Here is a 16,443-nt window from a genome sequence, read left to right on the forward strand (position 1 = left end):
GTGAGTAGCCTAGACCTCAGGCCTTTATGTCAGTCAAGTATTAGTAGTTTCTGAGTCTCATGAATCTAAAGCGTGTCCTCCTTGGGGGCTGGGTGTGGAAGGGCAGGTAGGCTGGAGGAGGGAAGTAACACACTCACAGAGGAAAATTACCTGACTTCCACAGGCTCGGCTGGTGGAACCTCGGTGCTGACAATGTGGGGGTAAAACTCAGCAGGAAACTCCAGCAGCAGCCTGTCGATGAGACAGAGGCGGCCCAGGAGCTCCTGCCAGTTGTTAGATTCCGCTTGGTTTCCAAGAATGCAATTTAAGACGTAATCAACACCACCAATACCAATGGATCCTGAGAAAGGAAAGTAGAAATAACTGAAACAGTGGTATAAAAATCTGAAATAAAACGTGGTCAAATGGCATAAGGCCAACAAAAGTGCTCTGAGTTGTATCAGTTTAAGAATTTCTCTTAGATTCATATTCTACTTCTAATGTTAGCTGATTCAAGTTACAAAATACTTAGAGATCCTGTAACTGCCCTATCAGAGGTTATGAGATAGACAGTCTGCTAAGGAAAGTGATAAAACATGTCGATTTTAGGTAAGAAGTTGTTACCAGCTTTAAGGATTTCTCTGCCAACTGCCAGCTCCCCCGCCTGGCCCTTGCACAGCTCCAACAGGGTCGACACAGACAGCTGGCTTGTGCGGCTGGAAATGAGAGGAAGTGGCTCAGACCCGGGTCTTGGGTGAAATGTCCATTAGAGGGGGGCAGCAGGTGATGCCTCGGGAAAGGGGGAGACACCCCTAGGAGCATCTGCTTCTCTACCACTGAGACTGCATTAACAGTGTCTCTAAGAATGGTGTTCATATTGGGTCTAATTTCACACCCTTTACCTCACCCTCTAGGTACACACAGGATCCTCACTACTGGCTCTCAGACAGCGAGTGCCGACTTCAACATCCAACCAGGTCAGACAAAAGGCTTATTTTCATTATGACATCTTGTTAAAATAAAAAACTTCATATTCTCTTATATAGCCAGAGTGAGTTCCAAATATCCAAATCTCTCTACAGTATTTCTTATGATGTTCATTCAAGCAACCAGGTAACCTGATTTAAAATTTTAGAAAGCAGACAACCCCATAAAGGCCACAGACTTCTCAGAACAATGCCTGTTTTGTGTTGAATACCTGACTTTCCTACACATTTCACCAACTGTCCACTTGCCTGACGTTTTCAGACTGCAGACTTGGCCTTGTTTGCAGGTGTAGTCGCTGTCCTATATAACTCACTCTCTGAAGTGAAGGTATACCGTATAGGCATGTACACAGCTAGTGTTCTCATCAGCTGGTCTTCAGACAAGAAAGTCACTTTACAACAAAGGGGACCCACCAGGGTGCAGCTCTGGGCATGCCACGACCCCTCCTTCCTGACGAGCCTCGATGAATGTGCATCAGACACTCACTGGGTCTGTCCTGGTTATCAGAGGGTCTCAGTCTCACCTGTTGGCATCCGCACACTTGACCAGGATGGTGTCCACCACCGGCCGGAGGAGCCTCTGCAGTTTGATTCTTTCCGCCAGGCTGTGGCAGGGAGTGTACACCAGCATGGCCCGCAGCGTTTTCTGGGGGACAAAACAGGAGGTCAGCATAACTACATTTAAAAACATCAGACAACAAGCTCATCTGAGACAATCTGAGAAACAAAATAATGAAGAACAGATTATAACCCATAAATACGAATCCAAGAGACAAATAAGTGAGTAAATAAATATGTAGATGGGGTAGAAAGGAACCCTGAACTATTTCTGCCATTTTTTAAAGTCTGAATTAATTACAAAATGAAATGTAAAAAAAGTTACTTTAAGATGAGAACAGGAGCCAACCTCATAGAGCCCTGTGGCCAGAGCAGGAGTAATGGAGCAATGAGACAGAAAACGAGGGAACTAGACTCAGGATGTAATGGGCAACTGGGGACATCTGCATGTGGACTTTACCACAGTACTGTCATAATGCTACGTGTCTCAAGTCTGCTGACTGCGCTGTGGTTTTATGGAAGAGCATCTTCCTGAAGAGAGACAGTCCCAGCTACTGAGGGGAGTGTCACGATGCCAGCGGGAACCCTCAGATGGCTCAGCAGACAGTTACATATGGGGAGAGTCCAGGCAGGAGCCACTCCTGCCCCACGAAGATGGACATTACTCGACGGTGGGGGATTGGAAAAGGGCACAATTCCTGCACTCCAGCAACTCACAGCTACTTGGGACACCACCTGAACCTGAGAATAGCCAGCTAGGCAGTGGACTGAGCAGTCAGGTAAGCCTGGAGGTCTGTGCTGGAAAGAGTGGGGAGAGGTCAAAAGTTGGGCCAAGAACACTGGTCTTTATTCTACGGAATGCTGGTCTTTATAATATTCTACAGTAGCTGGTCCTCCCAGATGCCACGAGAAACAGACCTGGTGAGATAATCTGGGAAAGGATGCCCCTCCCCAGGTCGTACAGAGACTCTTGCTGTCTATGGCTCATCAGAGGTGACTGGGAGCCTGTCCATGAAGAGACCAAAGCACCCTCATGTGACTCAGTGCTCCCCAGTTCTAAGGGGACTCAGACTCTCTCTTCAGGGACTTCCATCACCCTGCCAACCTGCACTAAGCGTGCTTCAGGAAATGCTGCCCAGCAAGAGACCGCGTACCACATCGGAGCCGGGGACGGCCAAGTTGTGTTTCAGGGGTACGGGGCTAGTCTGTACTCAGTGTTCCTATATCACGGCCAGAGGCTTCTACCTCAAACCTAGAGGCAGCACTTTCATCATTTCACAGGTGAGAAAGCTGAAGTCCAGGAGACTACAGTCACTGCCGGCACACGGGAGACCCAGAACTTGATCAAGGTCTCTATAATCTTGACCGTGTCCACACTGCCCAGGCCAGTCCAGGCAACTAGCCAATTATTCAAGTGTCTTGTTTTGATGCTAAATTATGAGGTCACCCAATTCTGACTCACGTTCATAACCTCATGATGTGTTCCTCAAAAAGAAGATTCATTAGGCCCGGCTCGTTCAGGATGGGTCAGAAAAAGATTGCACATGGAGGCAGAGAAAATAATGAATTTTAAAACCAAACTAAGGAAGAATTATTCTAAAGCATTGGTTCTAAACTGGGGGCCATCCTGACCCTCAAGACATTCAGCAATGCCTGGACACATTCCTAGTTGTCATAACTGGGGAAGGAGAAGGAGGTTGGGGAAGGGGAGAGGGTGCTACTGGGACCTGGCAAGTGGAGGCCTGGGATGCGGCTAAACATCCTACATTGTATAGGACAGCTCCTGCTTCCTGCAAGTAACTGTCTGGCTCCACAGTACTAAGGCCAAAACACCCTGTTCTCAACCCTGTTGTGTACTCGGGATGGAAAAATAAAATCAGCTTCCAAAACTGCACACAGCCTCTTCGCCTTTCCCTCCCACTCACCAAAGATAACTTCTAATGGGTTCAGCTAGAACAACTCTGTAGTAACCTGCCTTGGAGCCCTCTTTTGTGAGAACAGGCCTGAATTTATGTACAACAGTGTTCACTAAAGACCAGTTCTCCTTCATGCCTATTAATATCAAATTAAAAAGAATCAGAGTGACTGATCACTGTGATTTCATCCACGATGTACCATTACCTTGGCCATGGTGAGGTAAGGAAAACAAAGAAGCAGGAACACAAGACATGGCTATTCCAGAGGAGAGAGCAAACAGCATGAGAGAGACTGAACAGTCTAAAATAAGCAGAATCCAAACAAAGAGATTAAATGGAAAATGTAGTTTCCCAGGATTATGGAATAGAAACAAAATTTGGGTTTTCCAGAGTTATATTAGGTGAAGTTTTACTGGACCTTAAACATGGTATCTATAAATGATCGACACTGCCCACCCCTGATGCATGGTGATGAGTGAAGCTACTTACTAAAGCAGCAACGTACACTTTGTAGACAGGGTCGGCACAGACCATAGACAGCACGCTGCAGCAGGCGCCCACCACGTCCCCGGGCGCACTGGGCGGGGAGGGTGCACTGGCGGCCCCCGGGCTGCTCCGGCCCCCGCCCGCGCCCCCCGAGTGTCCGGTGCTCTCCCCGTGGGCCAGCAGCAGCGCCCCGCTGACATCGTGGGAGAGACGCCGGAGAGCCATCTCCCGGATGTTCCAGTTTCTGGAAAACAAGCAGCCGACGAGCTCCATCCCGAACACCTGCAGTCAACACACAGCAGCCTCGGTGTGAAGAAACCAAGCGGGCCTAAGGCATCCTGAATTAGGCGTGGATTCTATTACTAAGGAATTGGGCACTGCCTAAACCTTCACTGGACTACACAGTTTCAAATGTGTCCAGCACCTAAAAATCACGAGAAGGGCCCTGGCTGGGTGGCTCAGTGGGTTGGAGTGTCGCCCATGCACCAATGGTTGCAGGTTCGATTCCTGGTCAGGGCACATACCCAGGTTGTGGGTTCGATCCCGTCAGAGTGCGTACGGGAGGCAACTGATAGAGAAACGTCTTTCTCCCTTAGTCTCTCTAAAATCAATTTTAAAAAGTCATAAGAAGGAATTTCACACTCAAGTTTAACTGGTAATTATCAAGGGTCCTGAACGTCACCAGCTTAGGTAAGTGAAGAGTGAACTCTGGTGCACAGCTGGGTGTGTGTGTACACTCATGCCCACACTCCTCTGCTTCACCACAGAACAGAACACCCCAGAGATGAGCCCCAACCCTGTGTTCGTGTTGTGGGAGTTTACAGAGAAAAACTGAAGCAAGGCCAGGAAGAGCCACATCAGGAAGGGCACGGCAGGAGGCCATGGCATTTCTTCCACAGGTGACAGTGGTAAGCAGACAGCGTTTACTTGATTTCTGTCTTGTACGCAAAGGTTAAAAAACTACACAAAACGGGGGCACTGTAACTAACGAGTGGAAAAACCAAGATGGAAGGAAAAGTTTTTGTGTTCAGATCAGCTGAGGGTGAGAAACGGAGAACTCACCTGAATCCAGGGCTCAGCCAGGTCTCTGTAGGCAGGAGGCACCTGCTGAGCTCCATAGTGAGTGAGGCTGAAGCTGCTCTCCTGGCTCCTGCGTTGTGATGGGGGCGGCTGGGCCGCCCGCAGGGAGGTGGGAGAGTCCACAGGGCTGGACAGCTCGTGACTGAGTGAAAAACCAACAACTTGCTAAAGGTAACTGGCAGGTCTGATTAGCACTGAGAACACTAGTTTTCTATCTAATACATCCACTCACTGAAAACACCTACCTGTAGAAGTCATGGGACCTCCACTTGGACCTGCAGAGGGGACATATCAGAGGTTCTCTGTTTCTTCTACATTCTTCTGCCCCTGGAAAACCAAACCAAACTGTATCACACGTTGTCTGTGTGACCACTGTTCACAATGGCGAGGGCAGGGTCAACACACGGGGGACCTCGGGGAATACTGTGACCTAACGTTTCCCCGAAAGCAGGCAAATGCAGCAGGTGATTCTCACGGTCATCCCCTTTGCAAAGGCCATCTTACTAGTTATCACGTGGGCTTTGTTACTGTGTCAAACTGTCTGCCCTCAATGATCTGGCTCCGTTCTTCCAAACCTCGCCGCTGTCTCTGCGACGCCTGCCCAGGCTGCCCTGCCCCACCCTGCGCCTTCTAGATCACAATTACCTTTCGACTCTCTGCACTCCCTCCGTCTCTTCCTAAAAGCCATTTAAAAGTCCTAAATAATATACAGTTGACCCTTGAACCACACGGGTTTGGGGTGCTAACACCCCCTACCACAGCAGAAAATCTGTGTAACTTCTGACTCCCCTGAACACTGAGTGACTGGTAGTGACTGCTGACTGAGCCTCATGGCGCCACAGCCCGTCGGTCAGCACACAGTTCATGGTGCGTGCGGGACCCACTGTGCGCTCAGTCATGTTGGCTAGAGGAGTGCGCAAACGGGCTCACAGGATTCCCTGGAAGACACCCGGGGCGAGGGGCCTGCGCAGCTCAACCATGTGTTACTCAAGGTCACTGGCTATCGTGTGCTGGGCCCGGGGCCACCTACAGATGGACATGCAGTGGTGGTGCAGCTTGTTCCTGCAGCCGTCCTCGCACACGGTCAGGCTCTCCTCATCCAGCATGCCCAGCAGGCAGATGGGGCACATCTGCTCTTCTTCATCCTTGACGCTGCAGGGGACAGGGACAGGTGTCAGGTCAGCACAGCGACGGGACAAGGACAAGCATCAGGTCAGCACGGAGAGGGGACAGAGACAGGTGTCAGGTCAGCACGGCGAGGGGACAGGGACAGGCATCAGGTCAGCGCAGCGAGGGGGCCGGGACGACAGTGGACAGCACAGCGAGGGGATGGGACCAAGTTAATGCCACAGCTAAATCGCTTCAGAATACGAAACAAGGGACATTCTTGTTGAGGAGCATCTTGTATGTAACTACTTGAGAAATATTTATGTCTCCTACTAATCTATAGTAATTCTACATCAAACTCACACCACTGTGTATCTGCACGTTGTGGGTGTGAGTTCACCTTTCCTGGCTATGAATACAATTCATGTAGAAACTACAACTTTAGAGAGATGAGCATCCTGAAATTCTGCTCTGGCCCCTTCTGAATAAACAAACTGCTGTAAGATGTGACTATGGCCCGCATGCCCACCAGGCCGGGCTTCGAGGGCGCAGGGACCTCTGGTCCAGCGAGCCCACGTCCAAGTGTGAAGGCCCTTCCACACGCCTCTGTGGGGCGTATAAACTGGTCCAACTTTCCTTGAAACAAGTACATTTACTAGATCAACAAATGCAAACGTTTTATTATTTATTTATTTTAGTCTTTCATTATTAGGTCAACTGAACCATTTTCATGTTTGTTGGCCCTTTAAATTCTTTTGTGAACAGTCTTTTCATCTTTGCCCATTTGTGTGCTGGAACCCTAGGTTCCAGTGTGCAGGTTTTATTTTTTTGATAATTATTTTTAAAGTATATTCAGTTTGTCCCAATTCTTTTTATTGCTTCTTATATACCATGAAGGTTAACACAGTGCAATCAGACACCCAGGTAAGTTTCCTTTTTTAAAGTCTGAGATGACAGGGAACATGAATGCACTCACCCACACAGTACTGTCTGTCTGTCAGGACCACACCCTCTGTGGTTCCCCCCGACACACTAATGCAAACGACCTAGTAACCCCCCAGCTGCGGCCAGCAGCATCTAGGAGGCACTGTTGTTTACCTTGGAGAGAATGCTTTGACTTTAACTCTGGCTGCCTGGTTGTAAGCATTTGTTATTTTTTCCAAAATAAAAAGCTACAGAAATGTCCATCAAAGGGGATAGGCTCTAGGATGAGTCTGGGCAGGAAGCATGAGAAATGAAGCTTATTTTTCATCCCACTTAGGAAAGACGGGTAGGAGAGAGCCTTGAACTAGAAGTCAAGACACTTGGTGTGGTCCTGCCTCTGCTCAGACGAGCCGCGGGATCTCTTTGGCCTCACTTATCATTGACCCATGTAAACTAGAAAATCTCTACTGTCCCCAAACTCATAAAACTCTGATTCTAAGGTCAACTCATTTAATCAGAAATAAGAAAATAAAAACATTTACTTTCTCCATAGATGACAAAACCTCTGGCTACACAGCACCACTTCCTTCCTTCCTGAATCTGAGGTATTCACAGCACTTGCAAGGGTGATGGGTGGAGGCGGGACCTCCTCCACTGAGGCCAGGGCTCCACACACCAGGTGCCCGGGGAACCTACGGGAGGTGCCCTCCTAAGAGAGCCAGCGCTCCTTTCCACATCAATACCAATAAAGAAACCAGTAAAGGAAACCAAAGAAGCAGCCCTGGAGAAGAAAGTAGATTTGCAGGTGTCTCCTGAGGATACTGGAGACCCACACTGCGGAGGCAGTGGGGAGCCGCTGCACGACCTCTGGCTCTTTTTTTGCTGCTTTTCATTTTAGCATGACAACCCTGTGATGAGCCGGCGCGGGAAGATGAGGCTCCCTGGTCAGAAAGCACTCACACCGTCACTGGGGGGAGCAGAGGCCAAGATGGACAGTGCTGCTGCCAATGGTGGGACTGGTCCGAGGCACGTCTGGTGGCAAATGGGCACACATGGCACATGGACCGGCACGTGGCACACGAGAAGGGAAAGTGGGAACTGGACAGGTGGTCTGGGCTGTTTGCAGGAGCCAAGTGGGGCTCTGAGGACAGGACAGGTGGCTGCCCCTCACCCACAGGGTCCCCAGGAGTCAGAGCCGACTCACTAGCACAGAACACACAGAGTGACCTCGGGTCATGCATTCGCTCTTATTGGCAACTACACAGTGGAAAAACTGAGGCGCGCTGCAGACTTTACGTACAACTGACCAACAGCTGCTGTCTCTTTAACTGTAACTGCTACTTGCCTAGAGGAGCAAGAGCAGTTTATGTTCTCAAGTGAGGCCTAGAATGAGGGTCCTGAGGTTCCCATGGAAGAGGTAGTGATGTCAGAGCTAGACATTCACACAGCCTCAGCCTCATTACCTGCAACAGTGGTCAACCTACCTAAGAGGCTGTGTACAAACAGGTGAGCCACATCCGTAGATGGTTGACCCCAAGTAATGACTAATAGCAGCCACTTGTAGTTTATACCTGCCACACTTCCCTTGTGAAATGCACATTTATGACATTCTGATAGGAAGGAGCTGTTTCTCAACACTAGTTTTCAGGACAGAATGTCCCTATAGATGTATGTGTGTGTGTGTGTGTGTGTGTCTTTATACATACACATGCACACACACACTCGTATGACCTTTAATAACTTTTACCCTTGATTTTGACTCAAAAGCCAAGATGCAATAGATAAATCATTTTAGAGTAACTTAACAAGTAGATATAAAAAATTACCCCTTAAGTTAAAAAGTACCACTGGGTTAACGCTTTAATGCCTTGAAAAGTACCAACCTGTTTTCTGAGCTAGACGTGGAAGCACTAGTTGATGACAACGTATGAGAGTTGGACATGCGGGAGACGAATTTCTGGATGGTGCTACGAGATGGAGCCTTGATCCGAGAGCTACGGCGACTGTGATATTTCTGGAACAAACTCTCAACCTAACATTGAAAAGAGACAGTAACAATGACACTTGTGGTGTGATATACACACACACAGTCCTAGAGGGTGAAATTGTCTGTCCTTTGTTTTAAAGATTTCCACAAAGCGGCTTCAGAGATTCAGAGCTAAGCATACTCATAGCTTACTCAGGACGACATTACTACAGCCGGTCAGTGCTGTCTTGTTTTTCAGACTAGAAACGAATTCATCAGTGGCCACAAGAGAACTGTCTACACCCCCAAACCTTCCAAATGACCCCTGTATACTTAAACTGAGAGCTCATAGGAAATGTTTAGAAATATACCATAAAAATTTGTTGACAATTTTACTGTAAAGCGTTTAAAGTTACCTCGAAGTTCTTCAAAGTCTTTCTCCACAGCATTGGGTCTGAAGGCTCCAGCTGGAACACCCGCAGCATAACGAACAGCAGGTGGATGCAAAACGCCCCGCGCCCACAGCTGCAGTTCTAGAGGGAGAGCAACACGGGTCACGGGGCTCTGCGAGAACTCCCCAGTCACTTAAAAAAATATTCCAAGTTTATTCCACTCAAGTTTCTATTAGTTAATACACAAGAAAAGTCTACAGCTGTCTCCAAAACATCTCTTACTTTGGTGAGTTTATTAAATAGATCCAATTTGTATTCTAAAGCATATTAACTCATAGTAAAAACCTTTATAAATACATTAAAAATATTAGCCTAAGCTATACTTTAAAGTCAGTCTAGTTGACTGAATTTCAAAATGCTACAGAGCAGGAACCTGAGCTAATGGCAGGCACAGTGAAAGACGTGGTGACAGACCTGTGGCCCGATGAACACGCGGTACTTGTTGTCCGGGCTGTCCCCTCCGATCAGGAAGGAGTTGGGGCCGATCTGCTGCAGCAGGTACAGCCGGGCCCGCATCACCTTGTTCACCCGGCGACTAGTCTCCTCGGGGCTGTACGGGGAGAAGCCGTCGGGGGACGGGGCTCTCCGAGGGGGTGTGGTCCTTCCACTCTGAAACTGCGCAACACGGTTTCATCAGGAAAATGGCTGGCTTCTCGAAAGAAACAATTATCCCCAAAAGGTCCCATCAGCCAGCCACATGGCATTTCACCGTCTGAAAAGGTGCCTTAGTATTTAACATAATGGGATGATAGACTTTCAAATGCTCTTGTCCCAAATACGCATCACGAGTAAACGTCTAAATCTCAGCCCCCCCATAACCAGTGGTATGCCCTGGCCGAGAGACACCTGCATGTAATATTACAAATTATAAATATCCGAGTGCTTTGAAGAGAACCATGTAAACCAAAGTAAAAAGCATAAAAAATTCACCTCAAAATGAATTATTTCTACTGACTTTGAACACCCAATTCCTGGCTCCACTCCAGGTCTGCTCTTCTGCAGCTGGTAATGTACAAACCACTAGTGGCCAGTGACTTCCCAGACTGAGTCGTCTCCCTGGAGGCTGGCGGGTACTCTCCTAGTGAGGGTGACACATGTCCCTCCACTGCGTCCCGTAGGACGTGGTCTTCCTATCAGTGCCTCGTGGAAATTCTAGTTCTTTGTGATGCCTGACTGACTAGTTAAAGATCAGAGATGCTGCTGTACCGTCTCAGTGGTGATACAGAGTTCTGGTAAAATACATGAAAATCTTGCCTCACATGGACACGCAGCTGGAAAAGGTACTTTAATAGCCTTTCAAATAACTATGAACATTCCTCTTTGATGCTACACCAGAGAAGTGGTTTCTCAAAGGAGACTGTGATGTGGAACCTGAAACCCCGTCAACAAACTCCCTGCTGTTCTGTTCACGTCCAGGTGGAGTCGCTCACACCCTGAACGGGCCCTTTACCCAAGAGAGGTTCTGTGTCACTACAAGCTGGGCATTTGGAAAACACTGGCTCCCTGACCAGCAGGTCCTCCCAGGGCTCACGCATCTCACCGTGCAGAGTGTAAAAACAGAACCCCATTCGACACCATCACCATCTCAGATAGTGTCTAACTGGGGAAGCTGTAAAGCCGACGGGTGGAATGAGGTTTCCAAAATTCTCATGTTTGCTTGGTCTCAAATTTTACCTGGTGAAAAAAACATTTCCACTGGTTCTTTGAAGTGAGTCTCACTCACTTCACCAGAAGGACAATGCCTGTCAAGTACTAAAGTGAGGGCAATGGTCTCTGTTGGCACAGCTCTGATTCTGGCATTGCACCAGCAGCTCCACCCGCCGCTGTGAACATCAATGCAGCCAAAGAGGCAAATGACCAACAGACCCCACAGAAAGGGACTCAGGAACTGCCCTGTCCCCAACCCTGGTCTGCAGACCCCACTCTGAGAATCGCTGCGCTCAGGTGGCTGCCGATCTCCTCTGTGCTATAAATGAGCCTGAGGATTACAGAAACTTCACAGGTCGGCTCCAACATGAACTTACAGGCACCGGGGACGCTCTCTTCCTCCTCACTCCCGGAGACTCAGGCCTCACCGTGCGCCCAGACGGGGAGCCAGGGGATGGACTGCGGCCTTTGGGAGCTGGAGACGCCGGGCTCGCCTGGGCCTCTCCTTGCGCCTCAGCTGCCAAGTTACTGATTTCAGATCCGTCTCCTTTAACAGGGATTGGCTTTACCACCTGAATGAAATTCCAATATTTTGATTACATCAGGAGGGATCTGATGTAACTTACATAAAACAAAAACAAAACCAGACCCCCGCAAGCAGACTACAACCTTCTTGGGGATGAAGGGAAATCTGTGTGGGTAAGATGAGCTCCCTCTTCGCCTGTCCTATACAGATAAACAACTCAGGGATTTGCTGGGGAAGGGACAGTGAGAAAAAACAAAATTTGGTTGTAGGGAACTCGATGTTCCTAGTTCATATGTAACAAAGGATCCATAGTTGGCTTCCCTCTTTTCTAAGACAAGTCCTTGATGTGTCCGTCTTCACCCCCTGACGTGACTGCTAAAGTGATGAGGGCTGTTTCCCAGCTACGTACTTTGTGTGAGGAAGAAACAGGAGACGTGGAAACTTCTCTGGAAAGGGAAAGACTCGTAGTAATGTGGCAGGTGAGAGTCAGTATATAAGGGACAGGCAGCTGGAATCTGAATTGTGCTAATGTGGCAGGTGAAGGCCGGTACATAAGGAACAGGCAGCTGGATTCTGAATTGGCTCCGTGGGTGAGAGCAGTGGGTGGAATGTGCAGGACAGACCATGGCCCCCAGGGAGGAGTGTCGGAACCTCTGCTAAGACGGCTGAGAGGTCAGTCAGTGCTCGATACGTAGAACTTTCTGAGATGACAGGAATGTTTTCTAACCACACAGTCCAGTCCCAGGAGCCACTGGCCACATGGGCCATCAAGCATTTGAAATGTGGCTACTGTGACTGAGGAACGACATTCTCACTTTTACTCCTGTTTAAACGTAAACAGGCACATGGGATGAATCCAGGGCTAATCATTTGGTGGGGCTGTAGGTCGGGTTTCAAATATCAAATGAATCATTTGCTCAGTAACTTTTATGATTCTAGCCACTTCCTCTGGTCCTCTCTCACACACACACATCAACAAATCTTAAATGGCCATCTCTGTTTATAAAGAAACAAACCCGTGGTGCGATCTGACCCTGGTCACTGTAGCCACTGAGACCCACTCCTTCCTCTGAGACTGAGGAAGAACATTTCGTAGATTTGAATGAAAGGCATGGCGTGTTTTATTGTGCGCGGCTTCACTGTGCTCCATGGATGTTATGCTTTTTACAAACTGAAGGTTAGACCCTTGCCCGCAGAAAGATGATGGCTGCCTTATCAGGGTGGTGTGGAGCCGACCCGCCACATCTCCAAGGCCCACCTGTACTAAAAGGGAAAAACCGCGCCCACCCTTCCTACCTGAGGATCTGGGTGTTGTCCCCAAACCCTGGGCATCTTTTAAATTTATCTCAAACCCATGAGTGTACTTAATTTTTTCTGATTTCCTGAAAGATTTATGGAATTAAGATCCTTGGATCCTACCCTAGAGATAAAACATCAAAATAAAATTTGAAAAACTGCTTTTTAAAGTTTAAAGCCCAGTGTAATTCACTAAAGGATTTCAGATGCTGACAGCAGGGGGCAGTGTTGCCTCAAGCATTCCAGCCCCTCAGTTCCCAGCCCACCAGGCAGGGTAAGCTGCTCAGTGAGCACAGGCCTGGCCTTCTGTCCCCAGTGGTACAAGATCACACCAATCACACCTGTGCATCTGAACTGACGAGTCACCAAGCTCCCAGGAGGACCCACAGATGCCCCTTCCTCCCAGGCCCCCTCACCACGGGCAGGTCCCACTCACCACGGGGCCCCTGCGGCTCCTCCGCTCCAGCCACTCGTGCCTCCAGGCTGGCATGCAGGTGGCCTTCAGCTTCTCCCGGATCATCCGCTCCTCCGGCCGGTCCTCCATCTTGTGTAGCCCCCGGAGGGTGTCCCTGCTGTCCATCTCCCGGCTGCAATGGGTGGCGACAGACGGTTCACAGATGAGAACACATAAGGCAATATGGGTCTAGTTTATACTGTCCATGGACATGCAACTAAAAAGGCAATGGCTAAAACCCCGGGCGTTTTCAGCAGGTGTGAGAATATCACTGTGGACCACATACCGCTCCCTGTGGGATTTACAACGTGGCCAGTGCTGAGTGCTGCCTGGTAACATGAGTTAAATGCCTCTAAACAGGAGGTTCCATTTAGAAGGTGCAGCTGCTACTAACACCAGTACAGACATGCTCACAGGTAGTTTACACGGGTCCTGAAAACTGAGTGTGGCGTCCACACACACGGTTTCTAACGGCAGCACGGACACGCTCCATATATAGACGGATACTCAGGAGGTATTTACGGTTTTTTATCCCCGAATTTCCAGTAATTCAGGTGAATACAGATAGGGTCTGTGGAAATGTTTATTTTCTGAAATAAATGAAACATTTAATAAGCTAGGTGACACCTAAGCATCTTCTATGGCCCCATAATGTTTTGTTCAGATCCTGAACGATTACACTGTGCTCTCAGAATGGTGACCTTGACCGCATTTGGGTGTGCCATGCACCGCGCACAGGACCTGCACACGGCTTTTACAACCTGGGTCTTACGGAAACAATCACAGCAACTGCGCTCTGGAGAAGTAACGGTTTTAAACACTGAGCGAGCTTCAGTAACTATTTTGGAAGCTCTAGGAAGCTACAGAACAGCGATTCTTCTACCCGATAGGAAAAGGAAATACTCAGGGAAATACCAGAGACGAGAACCAGCCCACCAAGTCACACTCGGACTCCTCTAGGAATTTTCCAGCTACTTTAAGTATAAGGCAGTGGTATCTTCAGAGAGCCAGCAAACGCACCGACTAAAAGTAGACCTGCCCTGGGAAGGAAGGAAGGAAGGGCAGCTGCTTTCACTGGGGGGGGGGAGGGGGACCCTCGATAGGCAGCTCCAGAAACGCGGAGCAGGGACACCTGAAACCCACACCGAGTATTCCCACCACACAGGTATAAACCCCCAGGGAAGGAGGCAACAGGAGGGGAGAGGGGACTAAGGAAGGGGGGAGAAAGACTGATTCCCTTAGGAGTGCTGGGCGGCTTTTCCTGCCGATTACATCACAAAATGGGGTGCTGGGAGTGGGTAGGAAGGCGAGAAAGGGAGGGGGCAGAGAGGGCGAAGTCTGCCCCCAAACTCATCCTGCTGGTTGACACCCAAGGAAACTCAGACTTACAGGCCTCCGAACTTAGGGGCTGAGGGTGCACCCAGAAGTCACGCGACTCGTCTGGAAAGCACTTTCCTCCAGGAATGGTGCAGGTGGGCAGGTCCTCAGAAGGCCAGGAGTGTGTCCCCAGGGAGCCTGGAGCCTGGCCTCCCTGACTCCCTGACTGGCTCTCCCTCCTGGGAGCCTCTCGCCCAGACCTGCCTCACAGGGTGAATCCTTTCAGGTCTGCTCTGCATTTTCCGAACCTGTCCTCCTGGCACCCACCCAACACTCAGAGGATGCCCCTGGTCTAAACTACCTTCCCAGGGGACAGAGGACGGGCCTCACAGTCAGCAGGACTGGCTTTGTCCCCAACACTTGTTGAAAACAATACCACCTTTTGAACGGACTTCTGATGATTAGTAGGGACAAGCACACTCGCAGCTCCACTTCTGCTCACACCTGAGATTACTTCTTTAGAATAAATGCCCTGAAATGGAACTGCTGGGTCAAAATGTACACTTTTTAGTACAGTAACTAAGACTTCTGATACTAATGGCAAATTATCTTCAAGAAGATATCCATTCTCGACCCCCCAGTCAAGTTGCCGACCTGGCTGGTCCGACTAGCAGACTCCCGAGGGTTTCTTTACCCCGAGTCTCACTCTTTTCCCATCAGGCCTTGGGGAGCCCCAAGGCTCACCTCCCCCAGCAAAACCCTGGGTAGTTCCCCTGGACTCAGACTAAAATCCAAGATGTTTAACACGGCCCGTGACGCCCTGCGCCGTCTGGTCTAGCTCACTGCCTAGACTCCCCCTCCTGCTTGGGGCTGTGCACAGGCCGCCTCTCACTGGCCGCTTCTCACCTGGCGGATTCTCACCTGTCTGATGTCCAACACTAGCTTCTCTTCAACCGAGGCAGCCTGAATCAAGAGCCCCTAGCTCCTGTCTCCGCGGTTCCTTGACAGCGCTCACTGCCACCTTCAAGCCCTTCCCCCAACAGGTAGGCCAGGAGCAGGTGCCAGTGATTCAGGTACCACTACAGACCCAACATCTAAGTGTCTGGCTTATAACAGGCATTAAAATGTGTATTAAATAAGTGACTACTCATTAACATCTCTGGCAGCTCTATGGACCTTCCTAGGATTAAAATTTAATGACTAATATTATTTAATCTTTTTATAGACCCAAATTTAATTAAGACTAAATGTGCAGCTTACACGTTGTTCAGAACAGCTTTCACTAGTCCTCAGTTATATACAGATATAAACCCAAGTGTTCCTTCTAATATCTTTGTAAGTAATAATTACATATAGTTAATTCTAAAGTGTGTGTTTTTCACATTTCACTATCTCTGAAATTGAAATGCCTCTAACAATAAATTTTGTTGTAATTTAAAGGGCTGGGTTTACCTCCTTTGTTTGTAGTATATAAAATAATGGTGCAGCTTCAACCAATGGGAGGTTAGATTCAATGAAATAGACAGTAAATTCTTTTTCATCTGCCAGGAAAAAATCCCCCTTTCCAGTTTCATTTGTCTCTGAGTCAGAAACCAAACTGGGAACGGAAACTTTTTCTTACACTTCTATTTTGTTATTATCTTAACAGTCTTCATAGATCAGATGTACACAGGGTTTTATTTTACCAGTTATGTGTGTGTGCAGGCATGGACACAGCGGCGACTGGTCATCTTACCCACTTACTATAAT

At 48.8% G+C, this 16,443-nt stretch overlaps 1 protein-coding gene and 1 long non-coding RNA gene across 6 annotated transcripts in view; one reads left to right on the top strand and one right to left on the bottom strand.

The window, feature by feature from the left end:
• LOC148093426 (uncharacterized) overlaps positions 1–16,443 on the top strand; it is a 67,657-nt gene that overhangs the window by 17,409 nt on the left and 33,805 nt on the right. For 4 of the 5 annotated variants that reach the window (XR_015714236.1, XR_015714237.1, XR_015714234.1 and 1 more), the window contains 2 exons: positions 894–956; positions 4,693–4,833. This is a non-coding gene — a long non-coding RNA (uncharacterized LOC148093426). Of the gene's footprint in view, positions 1–893; positions 957–4,692; positions 4,834–14,041; positions 14,454–16,443 lie in introns of those variants that run through there. The other variant, XR_015714238.1, reaches the window with a different exon arrangement.
• MAP3K1 (mitogen-activated protein kinase kinase kinase 1) overlaps positions 1–16,443 on the bottom strand; it is a 54,701-nt gene that overhangs the window by 12,513 nt on the left and 25,745 nt on the right. The window contains exons 2-13 of the mRNA XM_087815242.1: positions 13,360–13,510; positions 11,479–11,673; positions 9,869–10,069; positions 9,419–9,535; positions 8,920–9,068; positions 6,036–6,157; positions 5,251–5,332; positions 4,988–5,147; positions 3,929–4,207; positions 1,490–1,611; positions 604–695; positions 151–340 (exon numbers count right to left, since the gene is read on the bottom strand). Coding sequence (XP_087671368.1) covers positions 151–340; positions 604–695; positions 1,490–1,611; positions 3,929–4,207; positions 4,988–5,147; positions 5,251–5,332; positions 6,036–6,157; positions 8,920–9,068; positions 9,419–9,535; positions 9,869–10,069; positions 11,479–11,673; positions 13,360–13,510 — 1,860 coding nt within the window. The remainder of the gene's footprint in view (positions 1–150; positions 341–603; positions 696–1,489; positions 1,612–3,928; positions 4,208–4,987; positions 5,148–5,250; positions 5,333–6,035; positions 6,158–8,919; positions 9,069–9,418; positions 9,536–9,868; positions 10,070–11,478; positions 11,674–13,359; positions 13,511–16,443) is intronic.

Source organism: Miniopterus natalensis, chromosome 3 (assembly GCF_054644295.1).
Source record: "Miniopterus natalensis isolate mMinNat1 chromosome 3, mMinNat1.hap1, whole genome shotgun sequence".
In the NCBI taxonomy this organism is placed as follows: Eukaryota; Metazoa; Chordata; class Mammalia; order Chiroptera; family Miniopteridae; genus Miniopterus; species Miniopterus natalensis.